Source organism: Drosophila melanogaster, chromosome 2L (assembly GCF_000001215.4).
Source record: "Drosophila melanogaster chromosome 2L".
NCBI lineage: Eukaryota > Metazoa > Arthropoda > Insecta > Diptera > Drosophilidae > Drosophila > Drosophila melanogaster.
In genome coordinates this window covers 18199510-18214813 of record NT_033779.5, presented here as the reverse complement: position 1 = coordinate 18214813, position 15304 = coordinate 18199510, and the positions used below count along the sequence as shown (strand labels likewise).

At 43.0% G+C, this 15304-nt stretch overlaps 2 protein-coding genes and 1 non-coding gene across 5 annotated transcripts in view; 2 read left to right on the top strand and 1 right to left on the bottom strand.

The window, feature by feature from the left end:
* Positions 1 to 15304, top strand: part of CG42750 (uncharacterized protein) — a 115960-nt gene that overhangs the window by 60957 nt on the left and 39699 nt on the right. The window contains exons 6-11 of one of the 2 annotated variants that reach the window (NM_001299103.1): positions 3516 to 4257; positions 4669 to 5045; positions 9870 to 11148; positions 13428 to 13526; positions 13877 to 14003; positions 14095 to 14191. In NM_001299103.1, coding sequence (NP_001286032.1) covers positions 3954 to 4257; positions 4669 to 5045; positions 9870 to 11148; positions 13428 to 13526; positions 13877 to 14003; positions 14095 to 14191 — 2283 coding nt within the window. In that variant the 5' untranslated portion in view covers positions 3516 to 3953. Of the gene's footprint in view, positions 1 to 3515; positions 4258 to 4665; positions 5046 to 9869; positions 11149 to 13427; positions 13527 to 13876; positions 14004 to 14094; positions 14192 to 15304 lie in introns of both variants that reach the window. The other variant, NM_165245.4, reaches the window with a different exon arrangement.
* CG31802 (uncharacterized protein) lies at positions 5577 to 6399 on the top strand. Its single transcript, NM_165246.2, has one exon. The coding sequence runs from the start codon at positions 5666 to 5668 to the stop codon at positions 6224 to 6226; it is 561 nt and encodes a 186-aa protein (NP_724103.1). The 5' UTR covers positions 5577 to 5665; the 3' UTR covers positions 6227 to 6399.
* asRNA:CR43413 (antisense RNA:CR43413) lies at positions 13679 to 14478 on the bottom strand. Of its 2 annotated transcripts, none has more exons than NR_047992.1 (2): positions 14253 to 14478; positions 13679 to 14164 (listed from the first exon to the last, which is right to left on the bottom strand). The 2 variants fall into 2 exon arrangements; NR_124353.1 differs by having other exon boundaries at positions 13794 to 14164.

Here is a 15304-nt window from a genome sequence, read left to right as displayed (position 1 = left end):
TGCTAAATGTGCGAAAAGTGGACGAGAGGGGAGCTAGCGCCAGCATTCGAAGCTGAAACTGCCAAAGTTTTCGTTTAAATAAATGTGGCAGCTTAGCCGCAGGCAGCTGGCTGTGGAAATAAATTCCGTAATGAGGCGAACTGAGTGAGAATTGGTTGAAATTGATTAGAGGCTTGAAAATTACAGCGAATATCGACTTATGTTAGTGATAGATAAAAGTACGGCAGTTGAAGTGTGTTTAATGTTTTAAATATATTTATTAGCACTATTGCACCTCAATTCTTGGTATATTTACTTGACAACCGCTTTAAATGCTCATTTAATTAAGCAAACAATTTTATATTTAATGATATATTAATAGCTTAATAGGCATACTAAAATCAAATGCACACAGAACCTGATGTTCAAATATTAAATTCCGTTTCAGTACAAACTTTTACAACTGGTTCTATTGTTACAACGTTCACGCCTTTTTCTGGCTAATTGTTGCTTTATTTGGTTAGCTTTACAGCCTTTAGAGCGGCACTTTTATTAATTCAACACATATTTTCTAGTGTATCCGTCTCTTTCTGGGTACATTTTAGCTGCTTTCTCTGGTAAAATGATTTATTGCGTAAATTTCATTAATTTGCTGCGCTGTCATAAAAACGACAGCAACGCAAAAGCGAAAAAGAAGTGGAATAAAACAAATTTGATTTGCTCCTGTGTATGCATAAGCTTATGAGCGTGCATGTGTGTGTGCCAGTTGTACGTGTGCGTGTTAAACAAATTTTTATAGCCCACCTATGGGCGCTGCATACACTCCAAATGGTATTTATGGCCCACCGCCAGAGAACTCATTATACGATCCCTCCTCCGGCCCCGAATTGGAATTTTAAAATACTTGTACATTTTATGCCTCTCGTTGCGCTTTTTATATTTTTATTTGCAATGTCAAGAACACATGTTCGGGCTTTTTGGCTAAGACTACGTGTCAAAAATTAAAAATGACACCCACTCGTTTCAATTCCAGTTTATCAAGTTATATGCTGCTCGATTCTGGGCTTTTGTCTCTGTTTCCGACTTCTCATGCATATAAATCCGTCCGTAATAGATCGTGTCTAATTTATGAGTTACGCGAGCATTACAACAACTTATTACATCACACACATGTACACATGTGTGATTACGTGGGCGCAGTGGGAATTTCCGGTAAAATACACTTTCCGAGGGATAAGTTAAAAAATCATTGAACCTATTGGACCTCCCAAAATGTAGTAAAGTTTAATCCAACGCGTAGTCAAACATAATAACTTAACCTTTGGCATAAACAATACTGTAAATAAATAAAATAGGTAAGTCTTTTACGTACATTAAAGGGAATTCAGAGCATACAGGATTCGGTAGTACGAGATTAACTTTCCCTGTCGCTGGTTTTTTCAACATTCTTCTAATTTACGCTTTGCGTGCTCTTGGCCAGAAACTCTTATCCCGGCTTGAACATTTTCCATTAAGTCTGCAGCTGCCTTGCTCATAATTCATGCCACCCACACACTTACGCACACTCACACTCCGGCACCCATACGAACACAGAGAGAGACAGTCACAGATTGGGGCATGTTAATTTGTAGGCCAGTGCAGGCGGAAGTCCTTTTTGAGGTCTTTAAACGCAAATGAATGGCAGGACGACGCTTTTACTGCTGCCATGAACCCATGTATCACTTGTGTTGCTATCTCCCTCCATTTCCTCCGTCTACAACACACTTTCAGTGCGTTCTGCTCCAAATTAGATTTTCATTTGAGTTTGGCGTTGTCCCTTCGTGGTTCTCCCGCACTCATCCCTATGTTAGTTATCAGGAAAAGGACCTCGCACTTTACGACCACTACGAAAAACGCAACTACATATATTTACCATCAAACAAAAACACCCCTTAACGAGCCAAAAAACTAGAGACGAAGGCACCTTCAACATACAAAAGTTCTGATGTCAACTATTGTGACGAAACGTAGTTGAGGACTCAATAAATTAGATAAAATTTTAGAGAATACAATTTTGTTTTTTATTTTAACAGCATTATTAAAAATTGGTATAAGTCAAAGTACTGCTACTATTTGGTAGCTATTTTAAAACTATCACATTGATAACTGACATCAAGAAGAAAAATTCCCAACAATCCAAAACACTTAACCGAACTGGAGTTTCACAACAATGTGAAACAATTAACTCATTACAGGCGCTCATTAGGTGCCACAAGTTGATTAAAGCCTTCAAAACTTTGGCCAAAAAGAATGTTTGGGATGGGGCTGCCTGTTTGCAAACAAAAGTCCCAAACAATTTGCTCCCCACCGAGACTTGTGACAAGTGAAGTGACTCTCGAAATATGCCCAAGATAAAAATGTTTGCTGGTGCTGTGTGTTTGGTTGTAGCTTGTTTGGCTGTTTGGTTGTTGCTGTTAGCTGTCGACGAAACTTGGCGATGGCAAACTTCTTAAAAATACTTAAGAAGCGATAAATATTGCAAATATACACACACATACGCACATTGCGGGTGCTACGTGTGACTCTTGAAAGTTGCCTCAAGTTGCCTATTTGTTTCTTTTCATATTTATGCCCCTTCGGCTCGCTCAATTTATATAAATACATATATGCATGTATATATATATATACAAAGACCAAAATCGGCGGAACTTCTTCATGGAAGCCACTTGTTGTTGCCGCTTAGCCTGTTCTCATTATTGTTTAACGTTATTATTACGTTGCATACTTTTGTGGGGGAGGGGCATGGCTGTCATGCCATTCCCTTGTTTGTTGGCCCTCGAATAAATTCCGTTTGCCCTTCCCGCCTGTTCACTTGATTATTATATTTGTTTTGGCTTTTGTTTTCGTTTCGCCGGCTTTTGCTTATTAAAAAGTTGCCATCGATTATGCGAAAAGTTTGACATCAAAATATTACAAAGTCGAGGGATAATATTGTTGCCTAGCATAGGCGTTCCATTTCGGTCTTAAATTACTAAAGTGCCGCAAAGAAAAAACTTCAATCAACTGGGGGATCAGAAAGTAAATAACTTTTTACAACACGCGCCCGAAAAATCAATAGACCGAAGCCCAGTTAATTGGCAAAGTATGTTAATTTAGTGACAGGTGAAATAATAAAAAAATATGAATCTACGATTAAGAGATAATTTATATGATAGAATTTAAGTTCAATTACGTACTAGAATAAAAATATCAGACAACAAGTATATTCATTTTCTAACCTTAGGCTACAATAAAATTAAGGTCGATTCCCCATAAAACTTGATTGATGCCCAAGAATTGCACTTAAGCATTGGCAGCTTACTTTGCTTGGGAAAAGTCCTTGGTAAATAAGTAAATATCTGCCCCCATAAATTATTTGTACATATTTACAAGCACACACTCCTTCTGATACTCTGGCAAACAATGAAATCAATTTAGAATAGACTTTTCAGCACACACATATCGCCTAAGCCTAAGCTTAATCTCATCTCTCACTCTCATTTGCCATCTCTTTGCAGTTATTATAGACAAACAACCGGCAGCGACTAAGCCAAGTCTATTAACAGGGCAAACAAAGCCAGGCCGCCAAAGAGAAACTGATTGTAAAGAAGCGAAAAGAATGTAAGCAGTCAAAAAAGGAAGAAAGTCGAAAAAGCTGGCAATGAGAGGGCCAAGAACGCAAGGGGCGCGGGCCAGAATTGAAACAGTTAGCTGGCAAATCGGATTGCGAATCTGCTGTATTGACACAAGGAAACCGTTAGCCGGCTTAGCCAGCAAGAGGGCAAATTTAAAATTAAGAATATAGCAAGCAAGACCGTTTCAAATCAAAGTGATATGCTAATGCCCCAGTCGCGAAGGACTTGAAGTCGTGTGGCATGAATATTTCATGAGCGCAGGAGTGATGACAATAAGCCGGCTCCGGGAATAAAAAAGAAGCGCAGAGTGAAATCAGGACGATGACGGAGCTAAGACGAACTAATGGCCTGCACAAGCAGCACTCCCTGAGAGATCGACAGGTGCATCCGATGCTGCACGCCCTGGCGGATCACGGCTGCAACCTCAGCAGCGGTGGCAACAGTGCGGCCAGCACCACCAGCAGTAGTACGGCCACGGCCACCACAGCACTTGGTGGTGCCGGCGGTTTGGGCGGTCTGGGTGGCCTGAACGGTGGTGTCGGCATAACAAGTCAGCGGAGCGTTGAGTTCGATGAGCACGACATCTTCTACGTCTCACCATCCAAGCGAAAAGGAGCCACTTCAGGTGAGTAGCACCCTTCTGAGGGGTAAATAAACGCCAGGCCCATCAGTCAATCATATAAAAGTTTTCCCAGCTTGCTCATTAAGCAAATAAGTGTCAGAACTTAACAACTCTAATTAAGATATTACTACCAGCGCATTCAGTACTTATACTTGCATGTACAATACGCTATAAATAATAATAAATTATTTTTATGCGGCACTTCAGACAAAATTTAAATAGCTTAATAACATATTATACAAGATTCTGTTAGAAAAGAAATTTAATTGTATATTTCTTCTGTAACTCGTAGAGTAAACAATTAGCGCCTCTGCTGCTAAGAGTAGTTGAGCGCACATTACTAGAATGTGGTAGACGGACAGGACTAGAACTTTAAATGGAAGCTAAACAACTTTTTTTTCTATCTTCCAGTAGGTTCCTCTGGCAATGTGGTAACCTTCTCGAATTTTGTAAGTGAACAACGCCTGACGCCCTCGTCGTCGAACCGCGGATCCCTGAAGCGGAGCAAGGGCCGCTCCAATCAGTCCCTGTGCAGCTGCGATGCCGGCGACGAGGCCCAACTGGATTTGCAACCGAATGCGGCAAGGCCGCTGTACGAGTACAGTCTGGAACGAAAGCGTAAGACACACACCTACTCCTGCGAGCAGAATGCGCAGATACTTATGAGACTGGAGCGCGAGCGTAATCGTAAATTATCGCTGACTGGGATGGAAACGGGATTGGGAATCGGACTGGGAGTGGGATTGGGAATGGGATCTGGAGGAGGAACAGGAGGAGCCGGAGACCCCCAGGTGAGTGAAACCCCGCTACACTTTGTGTAATTGTAATTGTAGTCATGAGCAGCCAACGGCACGTGCCTCCACCAGAAATACAGACAGAGTTTTGCAACAGGCAAATGCGCTAACCAAACAGAGCGTGGCACGTAGGAGGTGGATGTTGTAGTCTGACGACCGAGTGACTGACACCTGCCACACCCACTGACTCTTGGGGCTCGGGCTCAGGCCACCAAGCTGTCTTCGAATCGCGAGGGGAATGGAGGAGACTTCAAGTTCGCCAAGTATTAGGGCACACATGAATTTTGATTGTTATGGCAAATGCTGTGAGCCAGCACTTCGGGTCGATAAATTTCAGAGATAATCCAATACAATACCTTGATATGTTTTTTTAGAATTAAATATACTCCCATTTGACCATTTAAGTGCTTTTTCGGCAGCTTTGTGACTTTAGAATGTAAATTCCTTCAAAGTCAAGCCCAAAACTATCGTAACCGAGTAGGTCAAGTCCCCAACTGTCGGCCAGTTCGAACAGCCCGCCCGATTTCTACACAGTATACGTTCACATTCCAAGAGAGCAGATCTCAAACAATCGATATTCCTACCGACTCCCACATCAAAAAGCCGATAAGATCATCATGTCCGGCAAACGACTTGGTAGTATGGTGTCCTCCGCCAGTGTAATGCATTCGAGTGCATCGATCTCAAGCAGGGCTAAAAAATCGAAAAAGCCCAAACTGCCGACCTTTGACCTGTCGCTAAGCCAGAAGGTGGACATTAAGAAAGCCTTCGATTTGTTCGACACCCAGTGCACGGGCTTTATCGAAACCAAGGAGCTTCGCGTGGCCATTCGTGCCCTGGGATTCGAGCCGAAGAAAGAGGATATAAAGCGTATGATGGACGAAATCGATAAGGACAAGACGGGAAGGATTGCCTTTAACGATTTTCTATATCTGATGCGCCTGAAGATGGCGGAAAAGGACTCTAATCAGGATATGATGAAGGCCTTTTCCTTCTTCGATGACGATCGCACCGGCGGCATATCCTTCCTCAACTTGAAACGCGTGGCCAAGGAGCTGGGCGAACAGCTCACCGACGAGGAACTGCAGGAGATGATCGACGAAGCCAACGTTTCCGGTGATGGTGAGGTTAGCAAGGAGGAGTTTCTCAACCTTATCAAGAAAACCAATCTCATCTAGTTGCATTACGTTTAAATTTATTCCGCAATTCATTTGTGTAAACGGGAAACGACGTTGTATATAACCCATATAGATTTACTCATTTTTCAGACAGACACATCAATCTGACTCGAAACCCATTACAGTGAAGAAGTTTGGATATGCTTCGGTTCAATAAAGCTTCGCATTGAATTATTTTTGATATTTTTGATATTCAATCTTCTTGAACCCATATTTTTGGGAATCTAAATGGGTTCTATGTTTTTAGTTAAATATTGCATAACAATAAAAACCAGAGTATAGTAATGAGCACAAATTACGGATAGTTAATTTTCGGTTTATCATTACGAATTCTTTTAAAGTTATGTATTTCGTACTCTATGAAATTTTTGAAATAAAACAATTTCAGATCGCTGGGAATCTCATAGTCCTTGTTTTTGATACTTGGGCGAGTTTGCTGTCACAGGCCTCTGTCATGCATAACAAATCTCTTTGACACATTTGATGTATGCTTTTCCATGGGCCTGCTCCACTTTCGGTTTTCAGTTTTCAGTTGAGTTCGTTGCAGCAAATTGTGGCTGCAATTTGGTGGCATGCGTGGGCGCTTTTCCAACTGCCGGAAGAGCTTTTCCATTTCCCATCTTTGCCTGTCCCCGTTTCTGTGCCTTATTCACTCTTAACTCTGTGTCTTCGGTTCGTTGTTCAAACGGCAAACATAATTTAGTAGCATCGTTTTTAGGGTTTTATTTACGCTATGCGTTACATTTAACTCCATTTAGTTGCTGGTCGCATTCAGACTTTAAATTTATCAAACTCTAGTTAAAGCATATTGATGAATGGATTTATAAATGTTATTGTTATCACATTAATTGGGATTTCTTTAAAGCAGCTCCAAAGTTTGGGGAATATCTGATGATATAGCTCTGACATGGTTTGACTCTACATGGCCTGCCAACACGACGTATACGCAATATAATTACCGAACGCTAATAAGAACTAAGTCCAAATTTATAAAATTAAATTATATGTCTAATAAAATCTGTGAATAAGCCACACACGACGTCTGTACTCCTCACACGAAGTTTTAATGGCCAAACTTGCCACGTTTACAGCCCTAATAATTGGCCAGTTTTTCTTTTTTGGCCAGCGGGCTTTAAAAGCCAAAACAAATGCCGAAATGGCCCTTGATAAAGTCGTAAAGTTAAAAGCTCTGATGGATAATTACAAATTGGCAGGGAGAATGCTCGGACTTTAGGAAAAACTAAAACAAACTTGAGTATTTATAAAACTTTTTTGCTTATTGCTTTTGCCAAATCGATTAAAGGCGATTGCACTTTCGGCGGGAACGGAGTTCCCAGCACGGGGATAGCGAAAGTTCCAGTAAAATATAACCAACACTCAATTTTACGAACATTTAACTAAATACCCGAACAGAGGGAAAAAGTGAGACAGAGAGATGTTCGTAAAAAACTTTTTCGCAAACTACAAAACTGCCATAACTCAACATTACGCCCGACACAGAACCCCCATAGCCATTGCCATCGCCATTTTTCCATGGCTAAATTGTTGTAACTGAAGCAAGAAAGTTGAGAGGAGAAAGCGCACAGTCGCACATACATGCACATCGCTACATAAATTATAGTAAAAAATAGCACAAAATTGCAGCAAAGTAGACGAAAAATTATTATAAAATGTGCATTATGAAATTTAAAACGAGACAAAGACGCAAAGCATAATTCAAGAGAGCACTAAGATGGGAAGCGTAAAAGGGGGGATCCCGGAAAAATGTCCACGCAAAAATGTGGCTCAACGAAAGCTGGGAGAAAAGTCGCGGGCAAAAACTAAGGCGATATATCAAGCAATTTAATGCTCAAAACAGCAACGAGTGCGGTTCACCACAAGTCTTGAAACTCATTCCCTTTGCCCCCATATACAACTTATATCCCAACCCTTTCCCAACGCCATAAACTCGTCTTCAAATTTGCGGCATAAGCACCCGACAACCGTTTACTGTTGCATACATATTTACGAATTTATTCGCTTAATAACTATGTACGCTCGTTGGTAAGGGCTAAGAGAAAGTAGACTGCTCGCGTATTAATTAGACAGTGATTTGCCATCGCAGCAGCTGCAAATAACTACTAAAAGCCTCATAGGGAAAAGTAAGAGGGCTCAGAAAAAATATGTAAGTAAAGAAAAGAAAAAGATAATTGGATACATGTAAGCTATGCCAATTAGAAGAGTAACGCATTTTATTTTCCAACAGGCTTAGTAGAATAAAACTGCAATTCTTTTAAGTAAAGTAAAATATCACTGAGCAACAACTACTATATTCTTTGACTAACAAAAACTTAGAAGGGAAAACACATTTTTCATCTTGTTCAATTTATCTGACCAAAAAAATGAACCTTGGAATAAATCCAAAGAAGAATTAGAAGATTCGAAATAAGTGGGCCGTTTACAAATTGGCCCGTCTTAAAATATGCAACACACGCCACCGCTAAACATTTGCATAAATTATTTAAGCTGTCGTCGGACGGAGGGCAACAAAAAGAATAAATAAATTACCAAATGAAAATATGAAAATTTCAATTTCCACTTAAGCAGCGGACAGGATGCGACAGGACAGGACACCGCCATTGAAAGGGACAAGACAAAGTAAATACAAAATAATCAACCAAAAAACACAGACAACAATAACGAGCCGAGGGCCGAGGTGTAAGAATTTGGCCAGGAGTGGTGGGCGTAAAGCAATCAAAATTCAAAGGAAATTTTTATTAATGGCAATGCGTCTCGTTTCGCCCAGACGCATAAAAATAATTCGACCCAAAAATCCCCCTAAAAAAAGAGGGGCGAAGCAAATCAATGCAAATGTATTTCCCGTAACTGAAATTCAATTTCAAGTCCCCAAGCATCTCCTGCCGATGATTATGACGATGATGATGATGATTTGGCTGATGCTGACCGTGGCAAATTCAATCAGGGCACTTGGCATGGCCCCGACTCTTGGAAACTTCTTGGAGTTTTCGGGGATAAACCTTTTTCTTGGCCATTTTCGCACGCCTTTTATGGCTCCCTAAGTGAGTGTGTGTGTGTGGAAGTCTTTCAGTCTGAACCGGTGTCTATGGCATAATTAAATTTTATGTAGCCAGGGGGTCTAAGGATCGTCTTCACTCCGCCGCACTTTGCCCCATCATTGTAAATCTCGGCTTCCTTCTGCCGAATTCTCGCCAAGTAACGGCAAAAGGAGTGCGTTGCACATTTTCTAGGGCTCGTTACGAGTAGAGCGAAAGTTTTTACGGTATTGAAAGGCAGTTTTTATATCCTTGATATGGAGAATTTTAATGCTTATGGGTAGCATGCAGGATAAAAGCTTTGTCATCTCTATAATATGGTATTATATATCATTTTACTTCTGACGACTAAACAAATGGAAGATTAAGAAACTGAAACTGGAAAAGTTAACTTAAATTAAGCTGTACAAATAGGTCATGCGTATGCAAGGGCATAAACTAGGCTACATATGGGTTTATTCCGAATTCAATCCTTTTCAAAGGCACGTTGTGGGGTTACATCCGTCGGAAGCTGCTCATGTCCATTTTGATTTAATGCGATTTCCCTTTTGTCAACAGCTTGATACTCACATCCTTCTTTCTCTTCCCAGAGCGACACGCCCAGCTTGTCGGATGTGGATGTGATACCGCCTGTGCCACCACCCCCATCGATGAAGCGCAATGGCAGCATGCGCAGCCTGCGATTGTTGCAACACCTGCAGCAGCAGCAGCAGCAGCAGCAGCAAAGCAGCCACAATAACAACTTGGCGCAGCTGTGCAGCAGCGATCTGTTGCAGGAGTGCACTAAGTCTGCATTGGATGAGTGCACTGCCACATTGCTCAAGTGCACCACGACCAGCAATCACAGCAGCAGCAACAGCAATGCGAGCAACAATTGCAACATCGCTGCCAGCATTAGTCATAATAATAACAATCAGGTGAAGCCGGACCTGTGCCAGCCGCCCGGCCACGCCCACAACCATAGGCACAAGCTGCACGGCAATGCCACGCCTACGCGCACGCCCACACCAACCACCACCAACCCGCCACCGCCCCCGCCCCCTTTCGCCGCCCACGAGGAGGACGAGATATTCTCGCCGCACTCGAAGAAATCGGACCCCAGCTTGTGCTTCCTGCCGGGCGGTAATACATCCTCGAAATACAATACCATTGGGCCGAGCAGCGATTATGCACGGCATTTGGCGCACTACAGTCGCTACCTGCAGAAGCAGCACCACCAGCAACAAATGGCGCACTTTCAGCAGCAGCGCTGTCGCTGCTTCTCCCAGTCTTTGCTGAGTTTCCCGCAGCAACAACAGCAACAGCAGCAACAACAGCAACATCAGCAGATGCAACATGCGGAGCAACAACAGCAGCACAAGGCAGCCCAGCAGCCGGCCATCTTTCACACCAGCAGCATGGATTGGTCGCTGCCAATTAATAGTCGCAGCTTTGGCAATTTAGTGAACATCGATGGTTCGGGCGGTACTGGTGGTTGCCGTGTGCCGTACCAGAAAATGCAATCGGGAAACGCAGGGTCAGGTGGTGCAATGGCAAACGGCTGCTTGGGACTGGCCGCCTCGTCCACATTTACGCTCACATCCTTCGACAGTGATATCGGACACGGCCTGAAAGAACGCGAGTCGCAGACATCGCTCCATCATCCGCACACGCTTCCGCATCCGCATCCGCACACCCACTCGCATTCGCATCCGCATCATTATCACGCCCATGTGGGTGGTGCAGCGGTGAGTGGTGGGGTCGGCGGATCGGGTTCGGTGACGCCGCAGAAACACCACCAGCTCCACTCGAGCGTGACGAGCATCATGCCATGGAAGCACCGCCAGTGTCCCAGCAGGGGATCCTCCAGCTCCGGCACGAATTCGTTCCGTAAGTACGGGCGATTTTGATAGTGTTTTCATGGGAACTGTTTTCCAAAGGGATTATTGTCTGGCGCCGTGCACCGCAAGGGTTCGTCCGCTATTTTAGCGGAAGCTCTACAAAATACATAGCAAGGCTGAAAGTTCGACCAATATTCAATTTCAAAGCTTAATTTGAAATGGGATGTATGGCAATGTGAGAATTATAAATTGAAAGGAACTGTGAGCTCGCATTTGAAAAGTGATGGTTGTAGATTGTCTGGTACAAATAAAAGTTCTTTCCGCTTTCGAACAAATTAACCACATTGTCTTGCAGGCGATCATTTTGAAATACCCATTTGAGACGAAGCCATCAAACGTCTGCATCTGCATTGGTATTTGCCTGGTTATTCCGCCAGACGCTGTACATGACATTGCACTTAATAATCCACTACCCGTTCTCTGCTGAGCCACGCCCCCTGGGGGCCATTGCCATTTAGTCGTTAGCCGTTTGATTGCGCTTCGTGTAACATGGCTGCTAAATGTTAAACGTTGCCAATGCCCGCGTGACTTTGGTCTCATCATCATCAGGAGCAGAAGCATCGGCATCGGCAGCGGCAGCGGCAGCGGCAACGTTGTCATCCTCGTCGCCACCGCCCTGCCCATCATCATCATCCATCTCCAGCTCGTTCCCATCCTCGTCATGTCTCCTGGCAACTGCAATTCGTTAGCAGTCAAAAACTGCGTAACTGCGGACGATGTCCTGTCCCCTCAAATTTATGCAAATCGCTGTTGCGGCCGCTGGCAGCTGGACTCGTTACACCGGCAGAAAATAGGAGTCCGAAGTGAATGTTGTTTTAATGACCCCTATAGCCATTTTATATAAATTGGGGCATTCCATTTCTGTCCTTCCTTTCCATTCACTTCAATGATATCTTTACACATTCAATGACCTAGCTAGCTTTAGTTTGTTAGGTGCCTTCTCTTGAGTTACCCACAAGAGCTACAATATTTCGTGCAGTGCACGCACTCCTAGCTCATGTAGAAGCGAAACCCATCCCCCGATTCTCGTTAGGTTGCACATTGCCTTTCATTTGCCACTTGCTTATCGGTAATTCACTTTGGAGTCGCCCAAGCGCCGGCCACTGTAATCAAATGGATACATTGCAGCCGTCGCTCTTGCTGTTCAGTGAGTCAAAACCGAAACTCGAACCCGAATCCAATGAGCAGGAGCTGGTTTTTCGCCTAACTTGGCTTATTTGCTTTGCTACGGCTTCAGCTTCACTAACATATCTATCCACATTCGCCTTGATCAATCCGATTTAGTTGCATAATCAAATTTTGCTTGCAATTACAAATTACCCATCGACATTGATAGCCGGCATAAGTGAAATCGTATAATGAGTTTCAGTTTCTAGTGGCTCGTATTTTCGTTGAACGAGAACAAACATCTTGTCAGTCCTTTACCATTGAAGGCAATTAGATATCATAGGGCTGTCATGAATGTATCAAGACTTGTATTGAGATATTAGGATAATTGTTATGTTCCCACCATGTTCCTGTAACTATCCGGAAATATTTTAACAACTATAGCATTAGTTATTTCTCAAGCTAAAATCAAGACCATTTATTTGATTTATACTTATTGGGTAGCTCAGTTCGAAAGCTAATCAATGTTTGCTCAAATATAATACAACTTTCCCGGAGCCAGATGAACGTTGCTTGAATTACAAAACCGAGATTCTTTTTGTAGGATATTTGCAGCACATATTCAACAAGTTGTTCTGCTTGATGGAACTGGACTTACTTCATTGGACTGTTGAGAGAAGCAGCAAAAACAACTTGAAGATGGGGTTTCTTGCCCCTCTGTACATTTTGGAACCGAAAACCAACACAGCGTCTCAATTTTAAACGTTTAACTAACCATATTTCCTTATTATCGTTCTTTTTGCTTCCTTCTCGAACGATGCAACTCGATGCTGATGGGGATGATGCCACCGTGCCTTCCTGAATGGACGCTTTTTTATTTCCCTGATTTTCCTGATGCTTTTCTGTCATTGTTGTTGCTGCTGTAATCAATGCCACTGTCACGGCAATTTGCACACACACAAAATGCAACAACACAACAACGAACAATGAACCACCATGTCCATGATGACGATAATGGTGATGATGATGGCAACGATGCTGCAAACGACTTGGCATTGAACTGCCAATAACAACGACAACAATCGATGCGGAACCCTTGGTCATCATGAATGCTGATGACGCCACCTCGTCCAACATCTTCTCGTCCTGGAAAACTTGCAGGATTCGATGCAGCCAAGCACTGGCTGGCAGTGAGCTCCATCCTCCTGATAATTGGCGCTGCCAGTGTGGCCGTGCCACTGGCGCTACGTGTGGCAGCAAGTGAGTATCGCACCGAATCGAATCGAATCAAGTCCAAACGGGGGCCCCCAGTCCACCTTCACATACCGCACATATCAAGACCTAGGCATGAACACTTCATAGACAATAAATCAATTACCATAACGCATTCGACACGTGGGCCGCCGCTGGGTGTGATTCTATGAAGCTATATTGTTGCAAAGGGGCCTCTAAACTAGTTAGCAAGTGACTCTAGTGTGCACAGAGTGAGGTTTTAACTAGAGGATAGAACATAAGGATTGATTGATTAAAGCACAATGTTCTGCTAACGAATCAATGTTGTAATTATATCATATTAATTCGGATGATTACATCGCCAATCCCATTCTCAGGTGCACCCTTTGAGGAGCGTTTGCGAGTGGCAGTTCAGCTTCTGGATCAAGTGCCTTTAATCGACGGGCATAACGACCTACCATGGAATATTCGCAAGTTCCTTCACAACAAACTCAACGACTTCAAGTGAGCATCCATCACATAGAAATGCAATTAAAACGTAATACCAATTTCTGTTATTATCCCCACCTGCCGCCGACCACCTCATCGTCCGCAGTTTTGATGAGGATTTGCGCAACGTAATGCCCTGGGGTCGCAGCCATTGGAGTCACACGGACCTCACGCGACTGAAGAAGGGACGCATATCAGCACAGGTAAGTTGGACAGCCCAGCGCCGCACTGCCACTTCCTTTGCGGAAACCTTTAGTCGCTCACCTGGAATTATTATAGCACGTACAAAACTAAACTCAACCTGGCAGCTTAATACTCTGCCCAGGCGGCAGTTTAAAGTTCGGCATTGGCGATTTCTCAAGAATTTTCTGAGGGCTAGAAATTTATTTTAAATGAGTTATAGATATGCAACTTTTTGCATATATTTTTTATCAAATTTTGTTAATCAATTTCGTTTCCGATTCTTTGACGCATAAGTCAGACCATATATGACCAAAATATCAGAACATATAACTTGAATTTAACGAGTTATTTTTAAAACGTTGTATTTCAAAGACCTTCTTATCAAGAGCATCCTATCTTCCACTTTGGGTCCCACTGAAAATATCTTTTAATATTTTATCCGCTGGCAAGCCGTTGGCCAGGCGACAGCCGACTTTTGCTCTCAGCCAGCGGAAGAAGGCAAGAAAAATATTAATTATGGGCCACTCACGGGTCTCAGGAGCAGGATGCTGCTCCTTCTGCTGCCAATGATGAGGCTCTTAATTATTTTTTGCCAAGCTACCCACCCGGAGTGGTCGGATATCCACTTGATGTCGTTATTGATTCGCTTATGGTTGCGAGTCATATTTAAAGTGGCGCCGAGCTGAACCTGAAAGCAGATCAAATGATGTCGCTCACAATTAAACAGGCGAAATCGTTAAACTAATTGGGTTCGAAGAGGGGATTCCTGATGATTGACGTTGGCAGCGCAACCAAGATTAATGAACCAAACTGGCCAGAAAATACCGAAAGTAGGAAACGATTAACCTGAGAAAAGTTCATAAATCAATAGGAAACCGAAAACCACTTGAATATTTCAAACGGTCCAGAGGATTTTCAGCTGTCCTTCTCCCTTTGCATTTTTCATGGCCCAACCGCAAAGACGATTCTTCACGTTTCTCGCGGGCGATAGAGGAATGCGCCATCGATGACGCCGGTAATGGAGGAAAACGAAAGCGGGAATTTCCACCTGCTTAGGCCATAATGAAAATTAACTTTTCAGCTGCATTTTACTTTGGCCCCTGCAGAGCCATAAATACGGATGCATTTCGTGT